Source organism: Phoca vitulina, unplaced genomic scaffold, assembly GCF_004348235.1.
Source record: "Phoca vitulina isolate PV1807 unplaced genomic scaffold, GSC_HSeal_1.0 scaffold64, whole genome shotgun sequence".
Classification (NCBI taxonomy): domain Eukaryota; kingdom Metazoa; phylum Chordata; class Mammalia; order Carnivora; family Phocidae; genus Phoca; species Phoca vitulina.
Window position 1 is genome coordinate 9,015,340 of NW_022589767.1, and position 27,892 is coordinate 9,043,231.

General features: G+C 35.0%; 1 protein-coding gene and 1 pseudogene across 1 annotated transcript in view; one reads left to right on the forward strand and one right to left on the reverse strand.

Moving 5' to 3' along the window:
* LOC116624161 (solute carrier organic anion transporter family member 1B3-like) overlaps window positions 1-27,892 on the forward strand; it is an 84,915-nt gene that overhangs the window by 47,295 nt on the left and 9,728 nt on the right. Inside the window, exons 4-13 of the mRNA XM_032391833.1 lie at window positions 2,783-2,924; window positions 8,377-8,509; window positions 11,728-11,849; window positions 13,134-13,280; window positions 13,469-13,567; window positions 14,841-15,071; window positions 16,131-16,295; window positions 17,958-18,153; window positions 21,242-21,407; window positions 23,556-23,740. Coding sequence (XP_032247724.1) covers window positions 2,783-2,924; window positions 8,377-8,509; window positions 11,728-11,849; window positions 13,134-13,280; window positions 13,469-13,567; window positions 14,841-15,071; window positions 16,131-16,295; window positions 17,958-18,153; window positions 21,242-21,407; window positions 23,556-23,740 — 1,586 coding nt within the window. The remainder of the gene's footprint in view (window positions 1-2,782; window positions 2,925-8,376; window positions 8,510-11,727; window positions 11,850-13,133; window positions 13,281-13,468; window positions 13,568-14,840; window positions 15,072-16,130; window positions 16,296-17,957; window positions 18,154-21,241; window positions 21,408-23,555; window positions 23,741-27,892) is intronic.
* LOC116624159 lies at window positions 3,646-4,010 on the reverse strand (annotated as a pseudogene).

The following is a 27,892-nucleotide window of genomic DNA, read 5'->3' on the forward strand; positions in this document are numbered from 1 at the left end:
TGGGAGGAAAATTGAGGAGTGTCACAGATTTTCCTACTGAACTTGTGAGGTTGGCTTCCCACTGTGTAGGATGCACAAATATTTTAAATGGATTTCTCACAGAGATATTCAGTTTGTTGTTGTTAAGTCTATGTATCCATGGGGGAAGGAGGATTGAGGGTTCCTATTTTGTCATCTTGCTGAGAGAGGGACAGTGCAGGGAGGGGCAGAGGGAGAGAGAGAGAGAGAGAATCTTAAGCAGGCTCCACGCCCAGCATGGAGCCTGACATGGGGCTCGATCTCACAATCCTGAGATCATGACCTGAGCCAAAATCAAGAGTCGGATGCTTAACTGACTGAGCCACCCAGGTGCCCCATCCCGTCTTCATTTCTTAATTTCTGGTGTCAATACATGATTTTTTTAAAATGATTAGAACTGGAAAATTTTCCTTTCTGTTCTATAATATAAAGATAGTAATGATACTATATATGTCAGAATGGGCTGTCCTTGAAGAAAATTTTCATAATTTTTGTCTAATCTCTCTGGACAAATTTAATATCTTTTTCCTATGAGTCTTGTTGTTCCCTTTACCAACTTAGCAAAACTGGCTTTGATACCCTTCTACCTTTGGTGTTTCATTCTTAGATGACTTCCTATATCTTATATAAGAATTCTTAGTTATTTCTAATAGGTTGTAACATTTACAACTTTTCTCAAGCCCTTTCAACTTCACTAAAAGTTCCATATACGGGAAGGAAAGTACACACATTTTTCCAGCCATGGAAGGGCTGTATTGGGCCTTTTATCTCCTTCTCCAAGCATAACCTCATGTGAGACACATAGTAAGTTCTAGTTAGACAAAAGCTCAACACATTTTTAAACATCTTTGTGGCAGGCACTGTTCTACGCCCCGGAGATATACCAGTGAACAAAACAGATGAAAAAGAATCCTACCCTAATGAAAGTTATAGTGAGGGCAACATATATTACATACATACATACAGACAGACAGACATACATACATACATACATAAAATATATTGTGAGGGGAAAGTGGTATAATTTTAAATAGGATGGGTAAGGAAAGCCTCACTCTGAAAGTTACATTGAGCAAAAGCCTCAAGGATGTGAGGGAGTGAGTGATAAGGATATAACTATGGGGGGCGCCTGGGTGGCTCAGTCATTAAGCGTCTGCCGTCGGCTCAGGTCATGATCCCAGGGTCCTGGGATCGAGCCCCGCATCGGGCTCCCTGCTCGGCAGGAAGCCTGCTTCTCCCTCTCCCACTCCCCCTGCTTATGTTCCCTCTCTCGCTGTGTCTCTCTCTGTCAAATAAATAAATAAAATCTTTTTTAAAAAAAGGATATAACTATGGGGAAGAGCGTTCCCTGAAGGAAGAAAAGCAAGAACAAAGAACCTGTGTCAAAATAATAAACCTGGAATGCTCAAGGTAAAACAAGAAGGCTCTTGTGGATGGAGAGGAATGAGCAAGAACTAGAGTAATAGAAGATGAGATCAGAAGGGTAAAATGGAATATTTTTAGGGAAGGGATAATCAGGGGAGGACAGATCATTTAGAGCCTTGTAGGCTATTGGAAAGACTAGATATTACTAAGAGGGAGATGGGAACACAGGGAGTGGTGGCATAATCTAATTTTTACTTTGAAAGAATTTTTGTAGTTACTGTGTTGAGAAGAGACTGTAAGGGGAATGAGAGCAGAAGCAGAAAGATCTAATAAGAGGCTAATGTGATGCTCCAGGCTATGCATGATGGTGGCTACCACTGGTGGTATAGGAGGTAATGAGAAAGACCTGTCTGAATCAGCTTGGGTTGCTATAAGAAAATAGCATAGACTAGGTGGCTTAAACAACAGAAATTTATTTCTCATGGTTCTGGGGGCTGGAAGTCTTGAGATCTCGGTACCAGCATAGTTGGGTTCCGGTGAGAACACTCTTCCTCATTTTCAGATGGCTATCTTCTTGTGTCCTCACAAAGCAGAGAGAGAGAGAGAAGTAAGCCCTTCTAAGGACACTAATCCTAGCATGAGGGCTCTATCTTTATGACCTAATTCCCAAAGGACCTCTCTCCAAATATCATCACATTAGGGATTAGGGTTTCAACATATGAATTTGGTGGGGACACAAACATATAGTCCATAGCAGAATAATATTTTAATGTTAGATGTAAAAGGAATTTACTTATGGGTATAAATGTGGGCTGTAAGAAGGATGAATCAACACATTTTGTTAAAATGAATTTGAAAATAAAATATCTATAACCACTAAAGTATTTTTTTAGAATGTTGAATATACTGCTTTTTTTTTTCATTTTTATTTGGATTTCTCCAATAATAGTGAGGTTTTATAAATTAAAAAAAAAGTTCCATTTTCCAGCTGACTTCCTGGAAATGCCATCTTTGAGAATGTCTAGCCACTCCCCTCACAGTTAGTCTATATGATTCATGGGGGGAATAAAGAATAGCTTATCATCATCACCATCTCAGGTCATTATCTAGCTTCTTAAAAATCAGTTAAAAATATAAAATGAAAAATACGGCCTTGACTGTTGTACTCTAATTATCTGATGTTGTAAACAAGTTAGAAAATGATGCTTTATCAGTATAGTGATGATAACGTTAAAAGGATTAGGAAGTACCAGTTGGTACAGAGGAAAGTTGAGTATGATTTTAATGATAAAAATAATGTTTTTAAGTAAAGAAGATAAGTTATTTTTAATTCATTGCATATATAAGCATTATAGTCTTTTTATTAATTATTTTATCCTTTCTTTCTGCTTTTTCTTAGATGTTCTTAGTAGCCCTGTCATTGAGCTTTATGTGTAAGGGACTAGGTGGAGTCATCATGAAAAGTTCCATCACTCAAATAGAAAGGAGATTTGACATATCATCCTCGATTTCTGGCTTAATTGATGGAGGCTTTGAAATTGGTAATTTTTATTTCTATTTTTATTATTAGTAACAAGATTTGCAGAGGTAAAAACTGTTCATACAAGCTCTACACCACTGATTTTCAGTCAGGAGTAAATTTGCCCCCCAGGGACAATTCAGTGATATCTGATGTTATTTTTGATTGTCATAACTGAGGGGAGGGAGATTGTTATAGGCATCTAGTAGTAGAGGCTAGGGGTGCCACTAAACATCCTACAATGCACAGGATAACACCCACGACAAAGAATTATCTAGCCCAGAATGTCAATAATGCAGAGGTTGAGAAACCTTGATCTATACCAACTCACTGCTTGCAAACTAATGCTTTGCAGGGCTGTACCTTCCCTCTCCCAAGATGTCCTAGTACAAAAAAAAAAAAATTAATTAATTAAAAATTAAAGGTTGGGGAGAGGATTATGATTCTAATGATTTGAGAAGGAGGAACAGCTTTGAAGCAATCTCTGTTAGGTTTGTACTGTTTAACTGGGTATAAAATTTGGGGTGAAACTTTTTTTTTTTAACATTGAATATATTGCTTTGTTGTCTTTAATTTGGATTTCTCTAATAACAGTGAGGTTTTATGTAATTATTAGATATTATTCTCTCTTATTTCATGAAATGGTAGCTCATTACCTTTGCCCTCCCCCCTTACAGACTTTTTAAATTTTTTAAATAATATTCAAGTTTATTAAACAAATTTTTAAAAGTATTATAAAATGTTTAACTTTCATCAGCTTCAAGGTTTATGTTGCTCCCAAATTTTGCATATAACTGAATTAATTCCACTCTGGATTCTCCGGCATCAATTTCTTCTTACAAATTTTTCTTGTTTCTTTTAACATTTCCTATGTTTCTTCTTGAGAATGGCTAATGAAAACATCACCAATTTGGTCAGGTATCATTAAGCACTCATTATCTGCAAGCATGAAATCCTCACAAGCATCTTCTAAATTTTAGAGTTGTTTCTTTTTCACTTCTTTCTTCCTTCAGCTTTACTTGTATTCAGTGCAAATTTTTTTTCTTTTGTTGATCTTCAAAAATAACATTGACATCTTCTCAGCCCCCTTCTTCATGGTGCCTGCCATCTTAGGCCCTTTTTAGACTTTTTAATGATTTGAAGAGACTCAAAATTATTTCTGTTGTATTAATTACAAATAAGTTTGTTGTTTACTTAACTTATTTAAAAATATATTAGCTATTGAATATTTTAAGAAATAATTGCATAAAGGAAGACCCATTTATTTTTTTATTATGAATTCTGTCTTTTTATGATTAAGAGGTTATTATGCCCTGCATATCCTTTACTCTTCCACCTCCGAGATTTAATGAAACCACCTAAAGTTTTAGTTTTGGACTATTAATTTGTCCAAATTCTAATTCAGTATGTGTCTCTTTTTATTGAGGAATGGATTCTTAATATTTTTGTTAAACTTTGTAGCTATTTAACAGCAATTACATAGACATGGTTTTAGGTTTTACTAGTTTCTTTGCTTACCACTGTTAATTGAATCTTACGACTTCAAATCTCATCTTTAGTTTTTGTGGAGTATATCTTCAAGTAGTTATTTTTTGCATGGAAATAATTGAAATAACATATTTTCTAAGCCCTTGCTTGTTGGAAAATGTATTTACTTTATCATTATATTCAAGTAATAATGTCTGATTATAGAATTAAATTTTCAAAATCGTTTTTCCTCAGAACATTTAAAATATTTACCTGATTTATAATATTCAGTGTTACACATAAGAAATCATTATCAATGTCATTATCATGCACCTCCTTTTTATCCCTGAATTTCAGAAATTTTGCCAACATATATCAGAACTGTTTATTTTACATTACTTAATGCTGGAGAAATATAGAAGTTTGTATCTGAAAGCTTAGGTCTTTCTTTAACTCAGGGAATTTATTTTCTATTATTAAATTTGTTTCTTCCCCTCTATTTTCTTATTTGTTTTCTTCTGAAACATAGATAAGATGAATATTAAATTTCCTCACAATTTTGTTCCTTTAACTTTTTCTGTCTAAAATTCTACTTTTTTGCTTTATGTTCCATCAGTCTTCTCTGATACCACCTTCCATCTTATCAGGTCTCAGGATGTACATGTTTTAATAGTATTTTTAATTTACAAAAATTCTTTATTGTTCTCTTATTATTTTTTGTCTGCCAGTTCTTATGTTATGGATGCAACCTACCCTTTCACCTCTAGAGAGACTAACTAGATTTTTTTGTTTCTCCTCTTTTTAGTTTCTTTATTTAATGTTTTCTCCATGGGTTACTTTATCTGCCAGTTCACTTTGGTGCTTTTATTACATGCTTTTTCTCCCCCATCAAAAGTTCAGTAATTCTTGGTTGTTGTCTATTTGTTATTAAATGTGTAGCTCCAGATGAGTCAGGTTGGTCATGACTTCTTCCACTTGGAATGCTCTTCTGCTCCTTGTTAATCTAAATAACTTATACTCTACATTACATCTCAAGTGACCTTTCCTCCAGGAAACTTTATTGTAGCCCCTACTTAATTTAAGCTTTTCCTTTCTGTTGTCCAGTAGCACCTCTGTTCATCTACTAATTTTTATCACTGGTATATAAGCTTCTGGAGGACAAATACTATGGTTTATTTTCTTCTTTATATTTCTAGCTCCTAGCACTATGGCAGGTACTTAATAGGAATTTAAAGAATGGTAGGAGTGAATTAATAAATGCTTGAATGAACACCTTTCTCTCAGGTCAGGAAGATTTTCTGCATTTTTTCCCAGTCAAAAACAATTCAGTCAAGAGCTTTCCCCCTAAGGTCAGGAACACAGCAGGGATGTCCACTATCACCACGGCTATTCAACATAGTACTAGAAGTCCTAACCACAGCAATCAGACAACAAAAAGAAATAAAAGGCATCCAAATCGGCAAAGAAGAAGTCAAACTCTCACTCTTTGCAGATGATATGATACTTTATGTGGAAAACCCAAAAGACTCCACCCCAAAACTGCTAGAACTCATACAAGAATTCAGTAAAGTGGCAGGATATAAAATCAATGCACAGAAATCAGTGGCATTCCTATACACCAACAACAAGACAGAAGAAAGAGAAATTAAGGAGTCGATCCCATTTACAATTGCACCCAAAACCATAAGATACATAGGAATAAATCTAAACAAAGAGGTAAAGAATCTGTACTCAGAAAACTATAAAATACTCTTAAAGAAATTGAGGAAGACACAAAGAAATGGAAAAACGTTCCATGCTCATGGATTGGAAGAACAAATATTGTGAAGATGTCAATGCTACCTAGAGCAATCTACACATTTAATGCAATCCCTATCAAAATACCATCAACATTTTTCCAAAGAAATGGAACAAATAATCCTAAAATTTGTATGGAACCAGAAAAGACCCCAAATAGCTAGAGGAATGTTGGAAAAGCAGAGCAAAGCTGGTGGCATCACAATTCCGAACTTCCAGCTCTATTACAAAGCTGTCATCATCAAGACAGCATGGTACTCGCACAAAAACAGACACATAGATCAATGGAACAGAGTAGAGAGCCCAGAAATGGACCCTCAACTCTATGGTCAACTAATCTTTGACAAAGCAGGAAAGAATGTCCAATGGAAAAAACACAGTCTCTTCAACAAATGGTGTTGGGAAAATTGGACAGCCACATGCAGAAGAATGAAACTGGACCATTTCCTTACACCACACACAAAAATAGACTCCAAATGGTTGAAAGACCTCAATGTGAGACAGGAGTCCATCAAAATCCTAGAGGAGAACACAGGCAGCAACCTCTTCGACCTCAGCCACAGCAACTTCTTCCTAGAAACATCACCAAAGGCAAGGGAAGCAAGGGCAAAAATGAACTATTGGGACTTCATCAAGATAAAAAGCTTTTGCACAGCAAAAGAAACAGTCAACAAAACCAAAAGACAACCGACAGAATGGGAGAAGATATTTGCAAATGACATATCAGATAAAGGGCTAGTATCCAAAATCTATAAAGAACTTATCAAACTCAACACCCAAAGAACAAAGAATCCAATCAAGAAATGGGCAGAAGACATGAACCGACATTTTTCCAAAGAAGACATCCAAATGGCCAACAGACACACGAAAAAGTGCTCAACATCGCTCGGCATCAGGGAAATCCAAATCAAAAGCTCAATGAGACACCACCTCACACCAGTCAGAATGGCTAAAATTAACAAGTCAGGAAAGGACAGATGTTGGCGGGGATGCGGAGAAAGGGGAACCCACACTGTTGGTGGGAATGCAAGCTGGTGCAGCCACTCTGGAAAACAGTATGGAGGTTTCTCAAAAGGTTGAAAATAGAGCTACCATACGACCCAGCAATTGCACTACTGGGTATTTACCCCAAAGATACAAATGTAGTGATCTGAAGGGGCACATGCACCCCAATGTTTATAGCAGCAATGTCCACAATAGCTCAACTATGGAAAGAGCCTAGATGTCCATCGACAGATGAATGGATAAAGAAGATGTGGTATATATATATATATATATATATATATATATATATATACACAATGGAATATTATGCAGCCATCAAAAAAACCCAAAAAACTGAAATCTTGCCATTTGCGCAGACATGGATGGAACTAGAGGGTTTTATGCTAAGCAAAATAAGTCAATCAGAGAAAGACAGGTATCATATGATCTCACTGATATGAGGAATTCTTAATCTCAGGAAAGAAACAGGGTTGCTGGAGTGGTGGGGGGTGGGAGGGATGGGGTGACTGGGTGATAGACACTGGGGAGAGTATGTGCTATGGTGAGCGCTGTGAATTGTGTAAGACTGATGAATCACAGACCTGTACCTCTGAAACAAATAATACATTATATGTTAAAAAAAAAAGAAGAAGAAGAAGAAGATAGTAGGAAGGGAAAAATGAAGGGGGGGGAATCAGAGGGGGAGACAAACCATGAAAGACTATGGACTCTGAGAAACAAACTGAGGGTTCTAGAGGGGAGGGGTTAGAGGGATGGGTTAGCCTGTTGATGGGTACTAAAGAGGGCACGTATTGAATGGAGCACTGGGTGTTATATGCAAACAATGAATCGTGGAACACTACATCAAAAACTAATGATGTAATGTATGGTGGTTAATATAACATAATAAGATAAAATAAAAATTCAGTCAGCTCCAAATTCTTCAATAAAATTTTGCTTCACTAATATTGCCAAGTTATTCAAGTGCTTTATTTCCTATCTAAATTTCCTTCTTCTTCTTCTTAACATCATACAGCTTTACAGTGAGTAGTTTAATGTAAGTGGGTTTCATCTTCTCAATTAAATTATATGACCTTTGGGGAAAGGCACCATATCTTATGCTTTATTTGTATTCATCTGGGGCTTTCCATCGTATTGGACACAAAATTGTACTGGCAATGTTTGTGATAGTGAATCATATCAAAATAATTTTATTCTCTTTCTAGGAAATTTGTTTGTGATTGTATTTGTGAGTTACTTTGGATCCAAACTACACAGACCAAAGATAATTGGAATTGGTTGCTTCATTATGGGAACTGGAAGTATTTTGACTGCTTTACCACATTTCTTTATGGGATAGTAAGTGTTAAACAGTTCTATGTCATTAATTATCATTTAATTGTAAATTAATGGTAAAATTTCATTTTTTTCTTTTAAATAAGCAGTCATCTTTTGAGAAGAATACCCACTAATCATGTGTAGAAATGAAGTATATTTTCTATGTTATAAGTAACTTATTGCTTTATCAGCCATGGCTTTCATTGACTTTGAGATATGACTAGCACAAAGTACAGTATACAATTTCATAGGAAATAAATGAACTTTTTATGACTTTTTGGTATAACATTTACTTCATGTCTTTGCCTACAAGATTTTATTTATATTCAATAAAAGTTCATCACCTAACCCTCTACCATTTCCATTGAGAGTATTCTTCTTAAGGTCATGGTATAATAAATTAGAGTCAGATACTAATGACAGAAAACTTAAAATAGTGATGGCTTAAATAAGATAGAAGCTTATTTTCCACATAAAAAAATTAATGTAGCCAGACCAAGCATGATAGGTTCTTGCTTCTTTTTATTGTATTGCTCTGCCTTGCATGGCCTCAACCTCACATTCCAAATTGTGGCAATGTTGTTCCACGCAACAAGGTAAAAGAAGGGAAGAAGAACAAGAAGAAACAGTGCATGCTGTCTGGGGCTTAAGAAGTATTTTCAGAAGTATAACACTTCTAACTTCACACTGGCCAGAACTTTGTTACATCTCACATTCAGATATAAAGACATTGGAATAACTAGACTTTATTCCAGATTGCCATGCTCCTAGCTAAGAATCCCATCTTCTATTACAATGGAAGGAGAGAAGAATGGATATTGAGAGACAATGAACAGTTTCTGCTAAAGATATTATTACTTATTCATTGCCAAAGCCAACAGTCATGCCTTTTGGTTACCATAGCAACTCCCTATCCCCCCTTTATTTGACCCTCATAAGTACTTTCTTCTTCCTGGTACTGCTTCTTCTTATTTTCATTATATTATGTTCCTTGATTTATTTCCTATATTTGTGGCTTCTTCATCATGCCCACCCTTTTATTCTGCTGCTGACACCATAATGTCACCATCCCCTAAGCTCTCTCTCCAATCTTCTTCACTTCATTCTAGATTATTTGTATGAAGTATGTGCATTAAATGTAGCAATCACATACATTGACTTTTTCTTACACTCGGGATCTATATAATCAATCACCTCATGGGTATCACCAGCCTAACATCCGATAAGAATTTCCCATCCATATATTCAAAACTAAATTCATCACTGTGCCAAAACCAGCTCAGATTTTTCACATTCACTCTTTCAATAATGATTCATTTAGCCAAAGGAACTCAAACCAAAGTCAAGGGGGCTCATTCTCGATTCTTTCATTATTTTGACACACATGACAAATGGTCACCAAATATTGCTTATTCTACCTCCTATCTGTCAAAGTTGTTTCCTTCTTTCATCCTATTGTCCCTAACCTCATTGAAGCTTCCCACATCTCTGGCCTGGACTTTTTGCCTTCAGTCTCAACTCCATTCTAATTCATATTCTATACCAGAATATTCATTTTAAAACACAAATCTAATTATTTTACTGCTGCTGAAAACTCCCTATTTCCTATACAGTGTTTTTTCGAGCGTCAGATTCTGAACCATGAGTGGACCAATAAATCAATTCAGATTATTGAAATCAACAATTTTTTAGAGTATAGGATAGAATAAAATAGAAGAATATACAATGTGAGAACCAATATTGTTCTGTGAAACTTTTATTTTGATTGTACATGTATTTGTGAATGTGTGTGCATATGTATATGTTGTGGGTGTGATGCAAAATGTATTTCTTACTGTTGGTCAGAGTTGAAAATATTGAATGCCTCTTGTCTATGGATTAATATCTAAACTCATTTACATATATCTTCACTGTCTTTCTAGCTTCATCTAACACTGTTCTTCAGGGTGGAGAACCACATTCTAGGCTTGTGGTTTTCCAAATGTGCCATAATATGTTATATTTTTGCACATGGTGTTTCTACAGCCTTGAATAATTTTCCTTCTTTGTCTACCTGTTAAGCTCCTATCCATTTTTTTTGCTCCTATCCATTTTTAATTTTTATTTCACATGTCATCCTCATTGTGAATTCTGTAATCCACCCCCTTTCCCACCTCCAAGGGAAGCTAATCATCCCCTTTTCCTTTGTGACAACTCAGGACCTGTTATATTAAATTTATCACGTGTTTTATGATATATGTTTATTTTATAGAGTACAAAATACCCTAAGTACAAAAGCTGTGTGTTTTATTTCTAGTTCTCTGGAGCTGAACATAATGCCTGGTCTGCAGTAGGCTGCCCTTGAAGCTCACAGGGTACCTCAGTATCTTGGGATCAGCATTTGTCCCTATTCTAGCTCCATCTCTGTTGTTATTAAGTTCTTCCTCATCGAACTGGGGGACTAGAATTTTTTAAAACTAAGTTTTGTAGAGTCAGACATTTGAGTGTATGTGGGAAGGAGAAGGGTATGAGTATCTAAGAAAGAAAACCAGACAGGTTATTGATAAAAAATGTAGATGAGGGGCACCTGGGTGGCTCAGTTGGTTAAGCGTGTGCCTTTGGCTCAGGTCATGATCCCAGGGTTTGGGGATCAGCCCCGCATCAGGTTCCTTGCTCAGCGGGGAGTCTGCTTCTCCCTCTCCCTCTGCCTCTCCCCACCCCCTCCCCTGGCTTGTGCTCTCTTGTGGGCCCGCACGCATGCTCTCTCTCTCAAATAAATAAATAAAATCTTTTTAAAAATGTAGATGAATTGGTATGCTTTGTAGATTGACTTGTAAAATGCTGTTCTAAAATTCATTAAGTATTATCAGAAAGTTAACCAGAAAGTTTAGATTGTGACCACCTTTGAAGATAATTCAAATGGATGGATAGACACAGTTAGCAGGGTTGTTTTATTTATTTATTTATTTTAAACAAAACATGAAACCAAGGTATTTCATATCTTGAACGAATATAAGCACTCCTAGAATGATAATCCACCTTTCCTGGGAAGTATTAAATAGTATTTCTTAGTGGGCACTCCCATTTCATTTTTACCCATCACGTCCCCTAAAATTCAGACTGGGAAATTGACAAAAAGGATTCTGATCATTTAGAGAAGAAAATCATGCAATTAAAGTGGGAAAATTCCTCTGTATTTCTGGGAAAGTGTAACTATTCAGTAGATAAGCAAAATTTTAAATCTGGTGATATTCTTACAGTTACAGGTACTCTAAAGAAACTCTTACTGATCCATCAGAAAATTTAACATCAAGCTTATCAACCTGTTCACTTGATCAGAATTTGTTACTCAATAGCACATCACCTGAAGTAGTAGAAAAAGGTAAGAACTGATAGTGTCACTAAAAATATTCTAAAACTGGTCAACTCAATTATATCTGTAAAAATGATTATGATATTTATTAGCAAAAGTGACTAAAAAACAAACAGGAAAATCATTTGCATCTTATGTATGTAAGAAAAAATGATGTTAATATATATTATATATAAAGAGCAATAAGAAAAGAAGAATATTTCAGTAGGGAATTGGCTAAGAATATATGCATTTAAATTAGGGAAGTGGTATAAATATGTAAAAAATGTAATTTTATGAAAAACTACACTAATTAAAGATTTTTTACCTATTGAGACACAAATTATGATTATAATTTTTTTTACCTTTAGATGTTTCTACCTATTAGAAAAACATTAAAAATAAAAATATTTTCTACCTATTTTTATCAAAAATAAAAAGAAATGACGTAGAGGGAAAGACATTTTATGCATTGCTGGGAGTATATAAGTTTCTAACTCTTTGAAAGTACATTTTCAATATAGTAAAGAACAAAAATATGCATATATGCTTAAATCAGCGATTCTACTTTTACTGACTTAGGAAAATAATCGGGAATGTGCACAAGGATTTATTTACAATTATAGCTGTGGCATTCCTGTTTAATAGAACGGAAAGTTAGAAATATTTCATGAGGGATGCCTGGGTGGTTCAGTTGGTTAAGCTTCTGCCTTCAGCTCAGGTCATGATCCTGGAGTCCCCAGAATCTAGCAGCGTGGCAGGCTTCTTGCTCAGCAGGGAGTCTGCTTCTCCCTCTGTCTCTCATCCCACTCGTGCTTGCTCTCTTTCTCTCAAATAAATAAGGTCTTAAAAAAAATATTTCATGAGTAAAAAGTAAGGGATTGATTAAATAAAGTACAAAACTTTTATTCAGAACACCACTATTAAAATTCTGGTATAAAAAAATCTTAAAAACATGGGGAAATTGACATAATATGGTGTTAAGTGTAAAAGTATGTTATAATATGAGCTGGACATTTAAGTATATAATGTACATAAATATGCATATTTTTATGTGAACTAAAAATGTGGAAGATATAACAAACACAAGGAGCAACTCTCTGTGTTTGGTGGGATTATAGATAATTTAATTTTTACTTGTTTACTTTTTGCTTTTGTATATTTTCAAATTTTGTAACATGAATATGAATCATTCTTATAATTAGGAAAAAGCAAAAAATCTTAAATGAAATAATTAAGGAGTTGAAGTAGTTGAGTTTCTAATAGGAATGCTAAAATTAATATTTAAAATAAAACACTATCTTGTCTACATAGGTTGTGAAAAGGAATCTGGGTCATATATATGGATATATGTACTCCTGGGTAATATGCTCCGTGGAATTGGGGAAACCCCCATAGTACCCTTGGGGGTTTCTTACATTGATGATTTTGCTGAAGAAGGACATTCTTCTTTTTATTTAGGTAATGAACAGAAAATTAGTTTTATGACTACTTTCCTGGGTCCACTCTTGAAATAATAGTGTTCCTACATTCATTCTTTTATTTATTAAAAAATATTTTTAGACATGTATAATGTTACTTTAAAAAATGTATTGCAAAAGAACCATGTATTCTTGGCATTTGATAAAATTGTTTTATAATATTTTCAGGTACTTTGCATGCACTATCAATGGTTGGTCCAATCATTGGCTTTATACTGGCATCTCTGTTTGCTAAAATATACGTGGATATTGGATATGAAGATCTCAGTAAGTATAATCAGAACAAGGTAACATAATAATGTTTTTCAAGTATAGGACACCATTTTTCCAAATATTGAATTCATCGCTCAGCATCAGGGAAATCCAAATCAAACCTCAATGAGATATCACCTCACACCAGTCAGAATGGCTAAAATTAACAAGTCAGGAAATGACAGATGTTGGCGGGGATGCGGAGAAAGGGGAACCCTCCCACACTGTTGGTGGGAATGCAAGCTGGTGCAGCCACTCTGGAAAACAGTATGGAGGTTCCTCAAAAAGTTGAAAATAGAGCTACCATATGATCCAGCAATTGCACTACTTGGTATTTACCCCAAAGATACAAATATAGGGATCCAAAGGGGTACGTGCACCCCGATGTTTATAGCAGCAATGTCCACAATAGCCAAACTGTGGAAAGAGACAAGATGTCCATCGACAGACGAATGGATAAAGAAGATGTGGTATATATATACAATGGAATATTATGCAGCCATCAAAAGGAATGAAATCTTGCCATTTGCAACGACATGGATGGAACTGGAGAGTGTTATGTTGAGCGAAATAAGTCAATCAGAGAAAGACATGTATCATATGACCTCACTGATATGAGGAATTCTTAATCTCAGGAAGCAAACTGAGGGTTGCTGGAGTGGTGGGGGGTGGGAGGGATGGGGTGGCTGGGTGATAGACATTGGGGAGGGTATGTGCTATGGTGAGCGCTGTGAATTGTGCAGGACTGTTGAATCACAGATCTGTACCTCTGAAACAAATAATACATTATATGTAAAAAAAAAAAAGAAGAAGAAGAAGAAGAAGATAGCAGGAGGGGAAGAATGAAGGGGGGAAATCGGAGGGGGAGATGAACCATGAGAGACGATGGACTCTGAAATACAAACTGAGAGTTCTAGAGGGGAGGGAGGTGGGAGGATGGGTTAGCCTGGTGATGGGTATTAAAGAGGGCACGTTCTGCATGGAGCACTGGGTGTTATATGCAAATAATGAATCATGGAACACCACATCAAAAACTAATGATGCAATGTATGGTGATTAACATAACATAATAATAAAAATTAATTAATTAAAAAAAGAATTCACTTTTTCAATAGTCTTTGCTATTTGTGTGATGAAGTGTGATTAAAATAAAAAAAATAGCATCTCAGAATTAATGTAATATAGTTTACTTTCTTCATCTATGAAGGACAGCAATCATTATTATTATTGCTCAAAATTTATTGCATTTCAAAATGATTTTTTGACTGCTTCTAATTCTTTATTCTAGGCAATATCAGAATAACTCCTAAGGACTCTCGCTGGGTTGGTGCTTGGTGGCTTGGTTTCCTTGTGGCTGGAATATTATCTATTATGTCTTCCATACCATTCTTTTTCCTGCCCAAAAATCTGGATAAATCACAGAAAGAAACATCTTTGGATTTGCTCAAAACAAATGAGGAAAGGACTCACATGGCTGACGTGACCAACCATGGGCAAAATGTTAGTGAAAATATTAGTGGTAAGTATTCACATTTATAGTCAATTTGGAATTATTAATTTCAGTGAAAGTAGATGAAACTCTTTCTTAGTTGCCATTGGATAGAAAGCTTAGTTCTGACCATATCTGATGGAAACCTTTAGAGATCTATAGAGAGAGATATTTCAAAGTCCATGTCATCCCTCTCTAAATAACCACATCTGGTTCCATCTTGCTAGACTCAGATACTTACTCCTATTTTTTCTAAGAAATTCCTTCCACTTTTAACTTCCATTACAGTTAGTTAACCTTCTCATTATAGACCCAGATCACAAAATTCTTGCCACAAACAGAAGTTATGAATTTTTTACACACCTGTTTGTAGGCACAAGTTGTTGTACTATTATTGTCATAATGCCACCTGAGACACATTATTATTCTCTTCCTTTCCTTGCACCATAATAAAAGTGATTTATAATACTGCCAGATTTGCTGATACAGTATTTTATAGTAGAAAGTCTACCAGGAAACAGATCTGAGTCCTGGTACTAAATTAAACTTTATAATTTTTTTAACTTTAGTCTTCTCATTTCTGTGAACTTTGGATTATACTGTCTTCAAGGTAAATTTTTACTTAATAATTTTATTATTAACATAACAATTAATATTAAGTGCTAACAAATAAGAGACATTGCATGTCTATTCACTTTGGTTTCTTGAGCACCTAGCATATTGCCTGGGACCCAGTTGAAAACCAAATATTTGTTGAATGAATGAATTAATGAATTAATGGTATATGTAGTTGTATGGTAGAGTGATAAGAATAACCAAATATGAAGTGAACTGAGCAAGTTGCAAAACAGCATGTATGTATGATTTCATTTTGCAGTAAAATAAACTGAGTAGATACTAATGTACACATGGAAAAATGAAGGAAAAAATATAAAAAACTGTTGACAGTAGGATTATAGGTACTCTGACTTTCTGTGTTATATGTTTAGGTAATTTTCAGTCTTCTATAACTTTTATTACATTTATAAAATAAAGATATTAACATACATTTAAGCTGTATTATAATATCTTATTTTTATATTTTTATAGGTTTTTTCCAGTCCTTGAAATGCATCCTTACCAATCCCCTATATGTTATATTACAGTGTTTGTCATTAATGCTAGCCAGTAGCCATATTGGTGTTATTACTTATGTCTTCAAATACATAGAGCAACAGTATGGTCGCTCAGCATCTGAAGCTAACATTTTGCTTGGTAAGACACATTATTTATATTTGTTTGATAAGCCATATACTACCAAGTAATTGAGTTTCAAGTGACATTTTGTTGTGAAGGCAATTTTATATTTTAGTAAATATAATTTCCAATTGTTCTCTTGCAAGTTTTATCAAATTTGTTGATCTCATAATATCATCATTGCTCTGCATTTGAGGTTGCATCTCATGTTATTTTTGAGAAGATGAATTTCTAAAAGAAAGTTGTGTGCGAATGGAACATTTAGATATAGTATCTGCATAACCGGATTTTATAATGTTGAGATCCTGAGACAAATCCTTTTGTAATTTAATCATTATGATTTCATAATTCATGCACTTTGAATCAGGACTCAGCTACTTACAAAAAAATAGGACAAAAGAAAAATCGACTTAAACACATCATTGATGTCTATGTAATTCAGATAAGTGTCATATTTTATTTTATTTATTTATTTTTAAAGATTTTATTTATTTATTTGACACAGAGAGAGACAGTGAGGGCAGGAACACAAGCAGAGGGAGTGGGAGAGGGGGAAGCAGGCTTCCTGCTGAGCAGGGAGCCGGATGTGGGGTTTGATCACAGGACCCTGGGATCGTGACCTGAGCCAAAGGCAGACACTTAACAACTGAGCCACCCAGGCGCCCCACAAGTATCATATTTTAGGAGTTACTTTGTTATATTATCTATTTCCAATGACATATTAAATCTTGCTTATGAAGAAATGGTTTTCTTATATCATTCTTCCCTCACTCCCAGTATAATATGAGATTCTTAAGGGCAGTACATTACCCTGTACAGTGCTCAACACGTTGTAGAAACTCAGTAAATATTTGATAAATTGAACTGAATTTATCGAGTGGTATGTGAGTAGGTCATAAGTTAAGAAAATAATAATTCTGTTAGATACTTTTATTGAGCTTAAGATAAAAATTTAAACTGTGAGAGTCAAGTTTGACTTCCAATCAGGTTCCCAGCCTGAATTTGTTGTTGTTGTTAGAGGGATCTTTACCTTTAATAACTCTTGTAGGACAGTGACATGGAAAAATTTTACCAGGGGTCAATCATTTTTAATACCATATTTAAGCCTATTTATCATCACAGGGCATAGGTATGTTTGGATAAAGAAGAGATATTAATTCTAGTAGTTAATTTTAAAGTGATGGGCAAATTTGGAATGAGTTTTTACGGATTAGAACTCTTCATTTTGAGGAAATGTAAAGGATTTTTTTTTTTATTCTTTTTTTTTTACTATGTTCAGTTAGCCAACATATAGTACATCATTCGTTTTTGATGTAGTGTTCAGTGTGTAAAGGATTTTAGATGGTAGGATGCAAGCCTTATAGGCAGGAAGATGATATTTTATTGTTTTCCAAAAAAAGAAAGTCCCTCATAAAAACCATCGATTGAAACATTCAAATATCCTCAGTCACTGACTTCTGCTATTGGGGAACCCAAATCCTCAGCACTGGCATCAAGAAATTATTTCCATTTCTCCCATGTGGTACACTGGTTTCCTACCTCCATCCAGGGCTGTTAGCTTGCTACTTAAGGAATAAGATGGGATGAATTTGGTTGATGCATTCTGTGTTTCCTTTATAAAGATATTTCAGAATAACCATATTTATGTAATCACAATTTTTTTCTCTTCTTTATTTCTAGGAAGCTTAACCTTACCAACTGTTGCAACTGGAATATTTATAGGAGGATATATCATTAAAAAATTCAAACTTACCTTGCTTGGAATGGCCAAATTATCATTTTATACCAATGTATTGGCCTTCATATTTCAACTATTAAATTTTGCATTAATTTGTGAAAACAGATCAGTTGCTGGCCTAACTTTGACCTATGATGGGTTTGTATATATCAATATATTAGTTACAAAATGTATGAACTATCAAATGTAAAAGGCTATAAGGAAAACAGGGCATATAGCAACCTTAGCTAAACTTTCTTTTAATTGAAATTTCAATTTACAAAATCTTAAAACATCTACTTCCTAAGATCTCAAAAAATTCTCCTTTTATTCCTAAAAGAAAACCTATATAAGTTGTAATAATAATAGTTATCCTTTATGGGGTGCCTACAATGACAGACAGGTACTTTTACCCCCATTTTATAGATAGGGAAAGTAGGGTTTACAGAGATACACAGATTACCTGACTAGTAGTATTAAGATTCTGACTTTAATTGGGGGGTTTAGACTTCAAAACTTTTAGTCTTTTTTTTTTTTTTGATTGCTACAATTTTGGATGCTTCATAAGAGGAATATAACATTTCCCAAAAGTGACTGAGCAATTTTTATCTACCATTAATTTTAATGGTTAACAACTACCTTTATAAGAAGACACTTCTTATATTGTACTGAATTCTCCTTTTCTGCAAGCTAATGCTATTTATTCTGTTAATATTGTTATTAGCAGTAGAGTTAATAAATATCCTATATATAATTGTATGTTAGACCATAGAAAACCTTTACTTTGTATTATTATCAAGTATTGTGAAGTATTCCTAGTACTGTAGTTCTACCCCAAATTAGGGGCAGGATTCTGGTACAGATTTCTTATCATCTCTTGAATATAGCCAATAATTTAAGCTTAGGGAGGTTCACATTCAGACAACAAGGAAAGATCCTTGGATTACAGTTGAATAACTATGATACCTAGTGCTCCTTATTGTTGGCTCTGAGCATTTATACTCTGGATCCTTTGAGATGTCAGTTTGAACTCATCAGTTTTCCCCACATTTCTTTACCTAAACACCATCCTATTTTGGAGACCTGTCAACCTAGTCTTGAATTATCTCTCAGCTTTCTCCTAATCCTGACTGTTGGTAATTACTCCTATCCACCATTATCCTCTCCAGTAAATGCAGAATACTTAGAACATTGAACTTTTGAGGTAAAAGCACCTTAAAGATCATGAAGCCCAAACCCCTTTTTTCCTCTTCATTTATTAGTTGAGAACCAGGGGAACTGTGACTTATCTGAAGTCACACAATGACTCCAAAGATCACATCAGTAGTTCCAAGGGCTCCCAAGTTGTCAGACATGCTTTAGAGTGGCTTTAGAGCCAGTTCCATAAAACAAGTATAATAACTGTGCCATCTATTCAAAAGAAAGCAGCTGGAGTTGTATAGGATTCTCTCCATTCAGTAAAATTTTACTGAGTGCTACTTAAAGGTCAAAAAGATTTATGAGATAGATCACTGCCTTCATGAAACTCATAGTTTAATGATAGCAAATTGCAGAATCGTTGTATTTAGCATTTATGAAGTGTTAGTAACAGGAGTAAGTTTTTAAAGTATAAATTAGTACAGAGGTTCTCAGAATGTGATCTGAGGGTCTATAGGGGTCCCTGAGACCTTATTGAAGGCTCAGCACATTCTAAGCTATTTTTATAATAATACCAGGATAGTATTTGCCTTTTCATTCTTATTTTCTCGTGAGTGTATAGCGATATTTTCTAAGGCTACAATAATGTGATGATAACATCAGTCTGATGGCTAATGATGTGTGTTTGTGTCTTCTCATGTATTTAAAAAAATTTTTTTTGAGACAGAGAGCATGAGTGAGGTCGGGGGAGCAGAGGGAGAGAGATAATCTCAAGCAGACTCCCGCTGAGCTCGGAGCCCAACATGGGGCTCAATCTCACAACCCTGAGATCATGACCTGAACTGAAATCAAGAGTCGGACACTTAAATGACTGCACCACCCAGGCACCCCGTGTATTAAAATTTCTTAGTATTAATTTCTGATTATATAGCTATCAATGTCAATATATATAACCCACTTGGACAAAAAATGTTTGAGATCCCCAATACTTTTAAGAGTATGAAGGGCTACTGAGAACAAAATTTTGAGAACTGCCATATGAATTTTTTCCCCCAATAGCCCTATGCGGTTGATGTTATTATCTATGACTTACAAATGGCAGAGCTGATTTTAGGAAGAGTAGTCACAACACGCTGAAGTGGCAGAACTAATGTGAGCTCAGGAGTATCTGATGGCAATGTCTGGATTTGGTCATTAATCATTATGTTTAACCTCTCCCAGTTGTATGTTCCCAAGCAGAATTAGGTATTAGATGCATTTTAGTAAAATTATTGGTAATAGAATTTCTGAATTTCTGAGTCTACTTCTTCATGTAAATTACTTCCTTATTCAAATATAATTTATCAATTCTCAATTATTATCAAGATTTTTACAAAAAACAAAAGAATAATTTTAATAATCTATAAGCAGAAAATTAATTATATAAATAATCCATTTTTTAAATTTTAGCCATATTATAAGGTTATATTTTACAAATATATCCATGTTTTACAGTCAATCATTATAAAGTATGTTGTCATTTCATTTAAAAAGTGTATGGAGTTTTTCTAATCTTTCTCAACTGATTTTATTATTCTTGATTTAAAAAAAATTGATCCTTAGGGGTTCTGAAATTCTTATGTAGTTGAAATATAGATTTAAAAAGTCAAACTAAATAACACAGATTCATGGGACTTCACAGTAAGCTGGAAAGAACTTTAATCTATCACCTTATTGAAGAGAAACTGAGTCTCAGAAAAATGAAGTGACTTGTTTAATGAGTAATTTCTTGGTAGATCACAAGGACCTCTTATATAAGTCTTACGGATCCTCTTTCTTTATGTCTGGGTAAAGATGGGAGGTGTTAAGTTAATAAACACTATATTAAAAAATGCCATTTTGACAACATCACTCATCAAATTTTGCTGTCTTATTAAAGCCCAACTGTTTTCCTTATTTCTCTCCTCCCCTCATCCCTCTCTCTTCTTCTCTCCCCTTTCCTAATGCCCTCCCACTTTTCCTTCTTTCTCTTGGCTTCCCTTTCCTATCCTCCCTTTCTTTTTTCTTTTCTCCTCTCTTCCCTCCTACTCTCTCTCTCTCTTTTTGATATGTGTCTACCTTATATTTCCAGAAATAATCCAGTGGCATCTCATATAAATGTACCACTTTCTTATTGCAACTCAGACTGCAATTGTGATGAAAATCACTGGGAACCAGTCTGTGGAGACAATGGAATAACTTACATGTCACCTTGTCTAGCAGGATGCAAATCTTCAAATGGCAATAAAAAGTCTATGGTGAGTATTCGTTTTTACTTTCTCTTCTCTCCTTGATCAACATTGCAGATTTGATTTAACAATTACTTATCAAATCTTTCTATAAGTAAGGTCTCTAGTAAAAAGAGAATAGAAAAAGACTCCTAATATTCTCTGTCATTGTGATGGCTGTGAAGTTGTGTAAATGAAAGCCTCACATAAAATCCTGCTTGAAACACAAATAGGTTTTTCTGTTGCTTAAATCTCATTTGAGATTACTCCCACTTCTCCTCCTTGAGTTTATGAGAACATGACCTTCTGGAATTTAAATGCATTTAGAATCCTTAGGAAGTGCTGCATTTTACTAATTAGATTAAATTAGAGATAACTTACTCCTTTAGAAATTAGGGGAAAGTCCTGATCCAACCACTTGTCAGCACTCCCTTCGTTTCCAGGACAATAATCTATATGCAATTTTGCATATAGATTCTGACAAGTTTATCTTTAGGCTCACTACACTTTTGACTTTCCAGAAAATTAATCAAGGCTTCATGCTCACTTGACTGTCCAATTCTTGGCTTCCAACTTTGATTTCCCCAAGGGTGGAACTTCTATCCAGGATAACTTCATCTTTTGCCTATCTGTTCCTAACATTTTCCATAGAAATGCCATTTCTTTCTTCACTCAAAATATTCCCTTCCATGCAAACTATGGGTTCTTCCTAATTCCCTGAGTTTATTTCAGGTATCATGAACTGGGGATCAGGTATCATGTTCCCTATTTCACTTCCAATCTACTGAATATCTCACAAAGTTGGGGAGCCATATCCTGGGCCATTTTCCTATCACCAACATTAGCAGTATAATCAGCTATGATCATTGCTCTCTACCACACAGTTCTGTCTTTGATTTTCAAACTTTAACATCTTTTTCTGGTCCATAATCCTATTAATTGTATTGTTGAAGGGCACTGAGAACTTTGAAGAATAAAGCACCTGGATTCTTTGAAGCCAGGCCATAAATTTGCAGAAATGTGACCCAAGGACTGTACTTAAAAACCCATATCTCCTATGCATGGGTCTAGTGCCTTTCACTGATAGTGCCCCATTTAATCCATGGTCCCACTTGGCCCATTAGTGAAGGCCTGGAGGAGACATGATATTAGAATCCTAAGAGAGCTCTGTGTACATTTTTCTGAATACTGGAAATGACTATACCATTTGAGGACCACTATGGAGTTCTTTTACCAAATCCTTAGTAATAAATCATCCCTTCTTAATTGCTCAAAATAATGTTCTTGGGTTTATTGGTCAATAGGCTTGATATATAAAGGATTCATCCATATTGTTCCTAGTTAAAAAATAAAGTTTGATTATCAGATAAGTATGGATTCAAATTACTTCCTTCGGTAAATAAAGTACTAATAGGTTTAAGCTTCCCTTAAACCTTAGTTTAGCCTAGACTCAGAGCAGATTTTATTAAAACCACCTATCTAAGTAAACTGCTTGCCAAATTAAATCTCTAAAATCATTTGTTCCTAAGTTTTCCCCTTCTGTGGTCTACCCATTAGGGTATTCTGTTGTGTTGAACCTCTCTGGTAATAACATCATATATCTTATAATCTGTCATTATGCTCTTGGATGTTGTGTTTGTGGGTCAAAGTAGAATTCTAGTACCCCTGCCTAGCTCCTATTCCCCTAGACTCTGCCCCATTCTAATGAGTAGCTCTAGTGCCAGTTTTGCCCCCCCACAAAACTATATTTTCTGGATTCTCTGAGTAATCCTTCCCTTCCCTTCCTGTTCCTGACACTTAGTAAGACTGTTAAAAAGAGTAACTAGATTTTTTTATAGAAAGTAAAAATGAGTGGGAGAAAATTATTAAAAAGAATTTATATTAATGAGAAATTATATACAGAGTTTCAAACATTAATTTTTTCTATCCTTTCCTAATTTTTAATTTAGGAATAAATTAAATGTTAAGAGTGAATTGCATTTTTTTGTCTAGAGAGGAATCCAGGAAACTATTTTGCCTTTCAACTATTAAACAACTGTATTTTCAGAATGCTTTCTTCAAACATTGTAAATATTTTAGCTTAAATGGATGAGACTTCTTTAAATATAATGAAATGTATTCATAGTCCAGTCATATCTTCTAAATATATTCTGCAATATTTCAAAAACTATTTTTTAGGTGTTTTATAACTGTAGTTGTGTGGAAGTAACTGGTGTCCAGAACAAAAATAATTCGGTGACTTTGGGTGAATGCCCAAGAGATAGTCAATGTACAAAAAAATTTTATATTTATTCAGTGGTGCAAGTCTTGAATTATTTTTTCTCTTCATTGGGAAGCACCCCAACTGTCTTGCTGGTTTTTAAGTAAGTATGACTTTTTAAAAAGCATTTTTATGTATATTAGACTATAAACAAACCTAATAATGTACATATTTTCCATAACATATTTGGAACACAAATTTGTATTTTGTTACATTTTAATTTTCTAGGAATGCATTTACTTAGGATTATTGTGATACCACAATGTCATAATTAATGATAAAATTTCATACTTTCTCCTCTTACTAAGAATTTTGTGACATAGACTGATTGATAATTGCTTCAATTGTGAAAAAAAAAATCTCTGTTGTGATTCTATAAGAACTTCTAATTTTGAGATGCCTTATAACAGGATGGGCCTGTCAGAGTGAATCAACTATTGATTTCATTGAAAGAAAACATTTAGGAACCAGACTGTATAATATAACCAGTCTATAAAATTCTAAAGCTTTTAATATACCCTCAAAATAGCTTTTGACCTGGTCTCTCAAATATCCTCATAGACAAGAAAAAAGTAACATGAGCAGAATTCATTCCTTTCTTCACTGATTAGACAAATACTTAAACCATGCTTGAAGAATACTCCACTGAATAAAACAGGTACAGTACTTGTTCTCATACAGTTTAGAGTATGACAGGAAAGACTGATATAAGAAAAATAGAATTAAAATAAACACGTAATTACAAATTGTCATTAGTGCTAGTAAGGAAAAAGAGTGATATTAAAGAGAATAAAGAGGAAAACCTAATTTAGGATTGAGGTGAGGAGCTGTGAGGAAGAGGACTCAGAGACTTCTCAAAAAAAATCCACATTTAATCTAAAAGTCTAGAGAATAAGTTACCATTAGCAAAATGAAGAACTGTACAGAAAAAGGGTCTAGGTCCTGATGCATCAAGGCCAGAAAGAGCTGGAGTGTTTGCGAAGTGAACAGAAACCGGCTGGTTGGAACATACTGAGGGAGAGGGCTATGGCATAAGGTAAGACTGGAGAGTTAGGAAGGGAACAGATAACACAGGCCTTGTTGGTGAAGTTAATTATTCAGTTACCTAAAACCGAAAACACACAAAAACTTGCAGGCAGGTCTTAAAGACATGCATGTGTAAATATGCTGGCCTAGGTTAACATCTAAATTATATTTTTAAGACCTAGGTTGTTGACTACAAGTTCCCCGTCAGCCAACAGCATGACATGGATGGGAAAGAAAACAAATGGGTTAAGCTTTGTTAAAATGAGTATACATGAGTAAACTGAGTCTACAGTTGTTTAATTCTACTCTGACCCAAAATCTTGTTAAATTATTTTTCCTAATTTATTCTACAGCTGTATCTCCACCTTAATATAAAATGTTGTCTACTCAAAAAGAGGTCTTACATAATTGCCAAAGTACAGCTTCATTAACTATCAGAAAAATCCTCTCTCAAAAAAGTATTAGCTTTATCTCAAAAAGTCTTAACTTTTTAATTTAAAATCTTTTGCAGGGTGAAAGAGGGTTTTAGAGATCATTGTTTCATCGTTAATGTCATTTATATGGTTAAGGTAAACATTACCATTTGGCAAAAACATTTACTGATCTCTCACCAGCCTTTGATTTTATTGAAAGAAAACTTTCATGAAACGGACTGTAGAATAAAAATATAAACCTCAGTCTATTAATGATTTTCCAATGCTTATATCATAAGGCTGTTATTAAAATTAGACTAAGCAGGAGTGATGATATTCACTCATTCAGTCTATTCCTTTTGTGTGTCAGGCACAATTATAGGTGCTAACGACAGAACTGTGAACAAAGTGATAAAGGTCCTGCTTCCACTAGCTACCGGGGCAGTGAGGGATGGGGGACTGGATGGGCATAAGAGCAGGAACAATAAATAAATAAGCAAGTAAATGTGTAAAGTAGAAGTGTTAAGCATTAGGAAGAAAAATAAATCAGCTTAAGAATATAAGAGGGGGCAAGTAAATGGTACTAATTCAGATGTTGTGCATTGGAAGTCATTTGATCAGAGACCTGAAAAAAAATGAATGTACAAGCTACGCTGATATGGGGACAGGTGAAGAGCATGGTCCAGAAAATGTACACCCTATGGGGCATGGTAACAACTTTGGAGTTTATTCTAATTGTATAGAGAAGCCAGCAGAGACATTTGAGCATTGGAATTATACAACTGACTTATCCAATTAGAAGATCACTCTGGCTTTTGAGTGGAGAACAAGTTTTTGGGCTGCAAGAATGGAAACAGGGAGAACAGAAGGCTATGATAGTTCTTCACAGGATGGGAGTTTGAGGATGACGATGGTAAAGGAAATAGAAAGTGTTATGAGTCTCAGTCTTTGCTCTGTTTTTAAGGCAATGTCAATAGGATTTGCTGATAGATTGAATGTAGCATGTAAGAAAGAAAGTTTAAGGATGATCCCAAGGTTCTAGCCCAGCTTTGAGAAGATGGTGGTACTGCTGAACAAATTAGTGAAGACTAAGGAAGGGTAGTTTGGAGAAAGTGGAGAAGACTTTGTTCTATCCCTGTAAATCTGAGATGCCTTTTGGAGAAATATTAGAGCTGGAGACATAAATTTTGGATCCATGGCACTTTTGAGATCTTCTAAGGACTGAGTACAGATAGAAACAAGATTCTAGAACCAAGATCCAGGCATTCCAACTCCAGAAATCAAGAGGAGGATGAGAATCCATTGAAGAAAACTGAGAAGGAGGTCCCATGAGGTTGGAGAAAAACCAAGAGGGTGGGTCATAGAAGTTAAGAGTTAGGAAGACATCACCGGATTTCATTATGTGCTGGTCACCGCTAGCCTTAACAAAAATAATGTGTAAAGATGGGGGGAAAGAAAGGCTATTTTGCAAAGGATGCAAGAGAAAATGCAAGAAAGGGAAGTGCAGATACCCAGTAGGAAAAATTCTTTGTATTAGTAGTGTTATAAAAAGAAGCAGAGAAAAGGTATGGTAAGTTAGTAGGGGTGTGGCCTTAAGATTTCTGTTTATACTAGATATTGGCATGCTTGTGGGCTGATGAGAATTATCCAGTAGAGATGAAGGAAATTGATAGTGTAGTTAAGAGGGGGGAACAATTAAAGGGGAAGATTAAAAGGGATATGAACAAGTACACAGAGTTTACTCTGTAATGGAAGGGAATGTCATCTATGTGGGTAAAAATAAAATGATACACATGTAGCTTTAGTCATGCAAGGGTATTGAAATTCTGTTCTGATTGCTTCTACTTTTTCTGTTAGATAAAAAGCAAGGTAATCAGCTAAGAGGGAGGAGGAAAAAAAGAAAAGGTTTGAGATGAGATCAGGAAATGGAAACTGGTCATCTTAAAGGCTGGGAGAATAAACTGTGAAAACAGACTAGTAAAATACAGTAGGATTGTACTGGAGGCCCTGAGGGTTTGTGCTTAAAATGAGCTTAGTCAGAATATTTGAATGATTTCCTCCAGCCAGCAGTTCTCTAGGTATAGGTGCAGAAAAGGCAGGGGTTGGATGAAAGCATTTTTGCTTGCCTGGGACAGTAAAGGATGGGAAGGACAGAAAAGTCCAGGGAATATGAAAGGAATGATTATAAGGAGAGAGCATGGTGAGAAAAGTGAGGACATGAAAATGGAGATTACCTAGGACAAAGTGGGGAGTGTCAAGGGCCTGAAGAGCCCTGTGGGGCTGAGGCTTGTTGGAGTTGGTTTATTGGAGAGAGTGAATTTAAAAGTTGAGAGGTGCTTCTGGTGAGGGAGTGCTCAAAACTGAGAATTAGGGAAGTGTGTGCTTTATAGCATGACCAGGGGTAGGTGAGGTAAGACCAAAGGAGGGAAGACATCAGGAAACCTGGAGGCCAGAGCATTGGATGATGGTCTACATGGATATTATAATAACTAGGAAAAGTGGCAGATATAGTTTTGGAAAAAAATGACAGACAGCCTAGTACTAAAATCCCCAAGGAATGATGGGAGTGGTGATCAAGATACTAGTATCTGTAGTTACAGTATCAACAGATACTGTAGCCAGGAGGTTAGGGAATGGTATATCACAATGACACACCACTTGAGGGGAGTTAGAAATCTTTCAGAGGAGGCACTAGGGTCTGGAGGTGTTTAAAAAAAAAAAAAAAAAAAGAGCAAGGACATCTACACTGAGACCCAGTAAGACTACAGAGAAAAACAGCCCTTATTTGAAAGAGTTGCATGGGAAGAGAACCATCA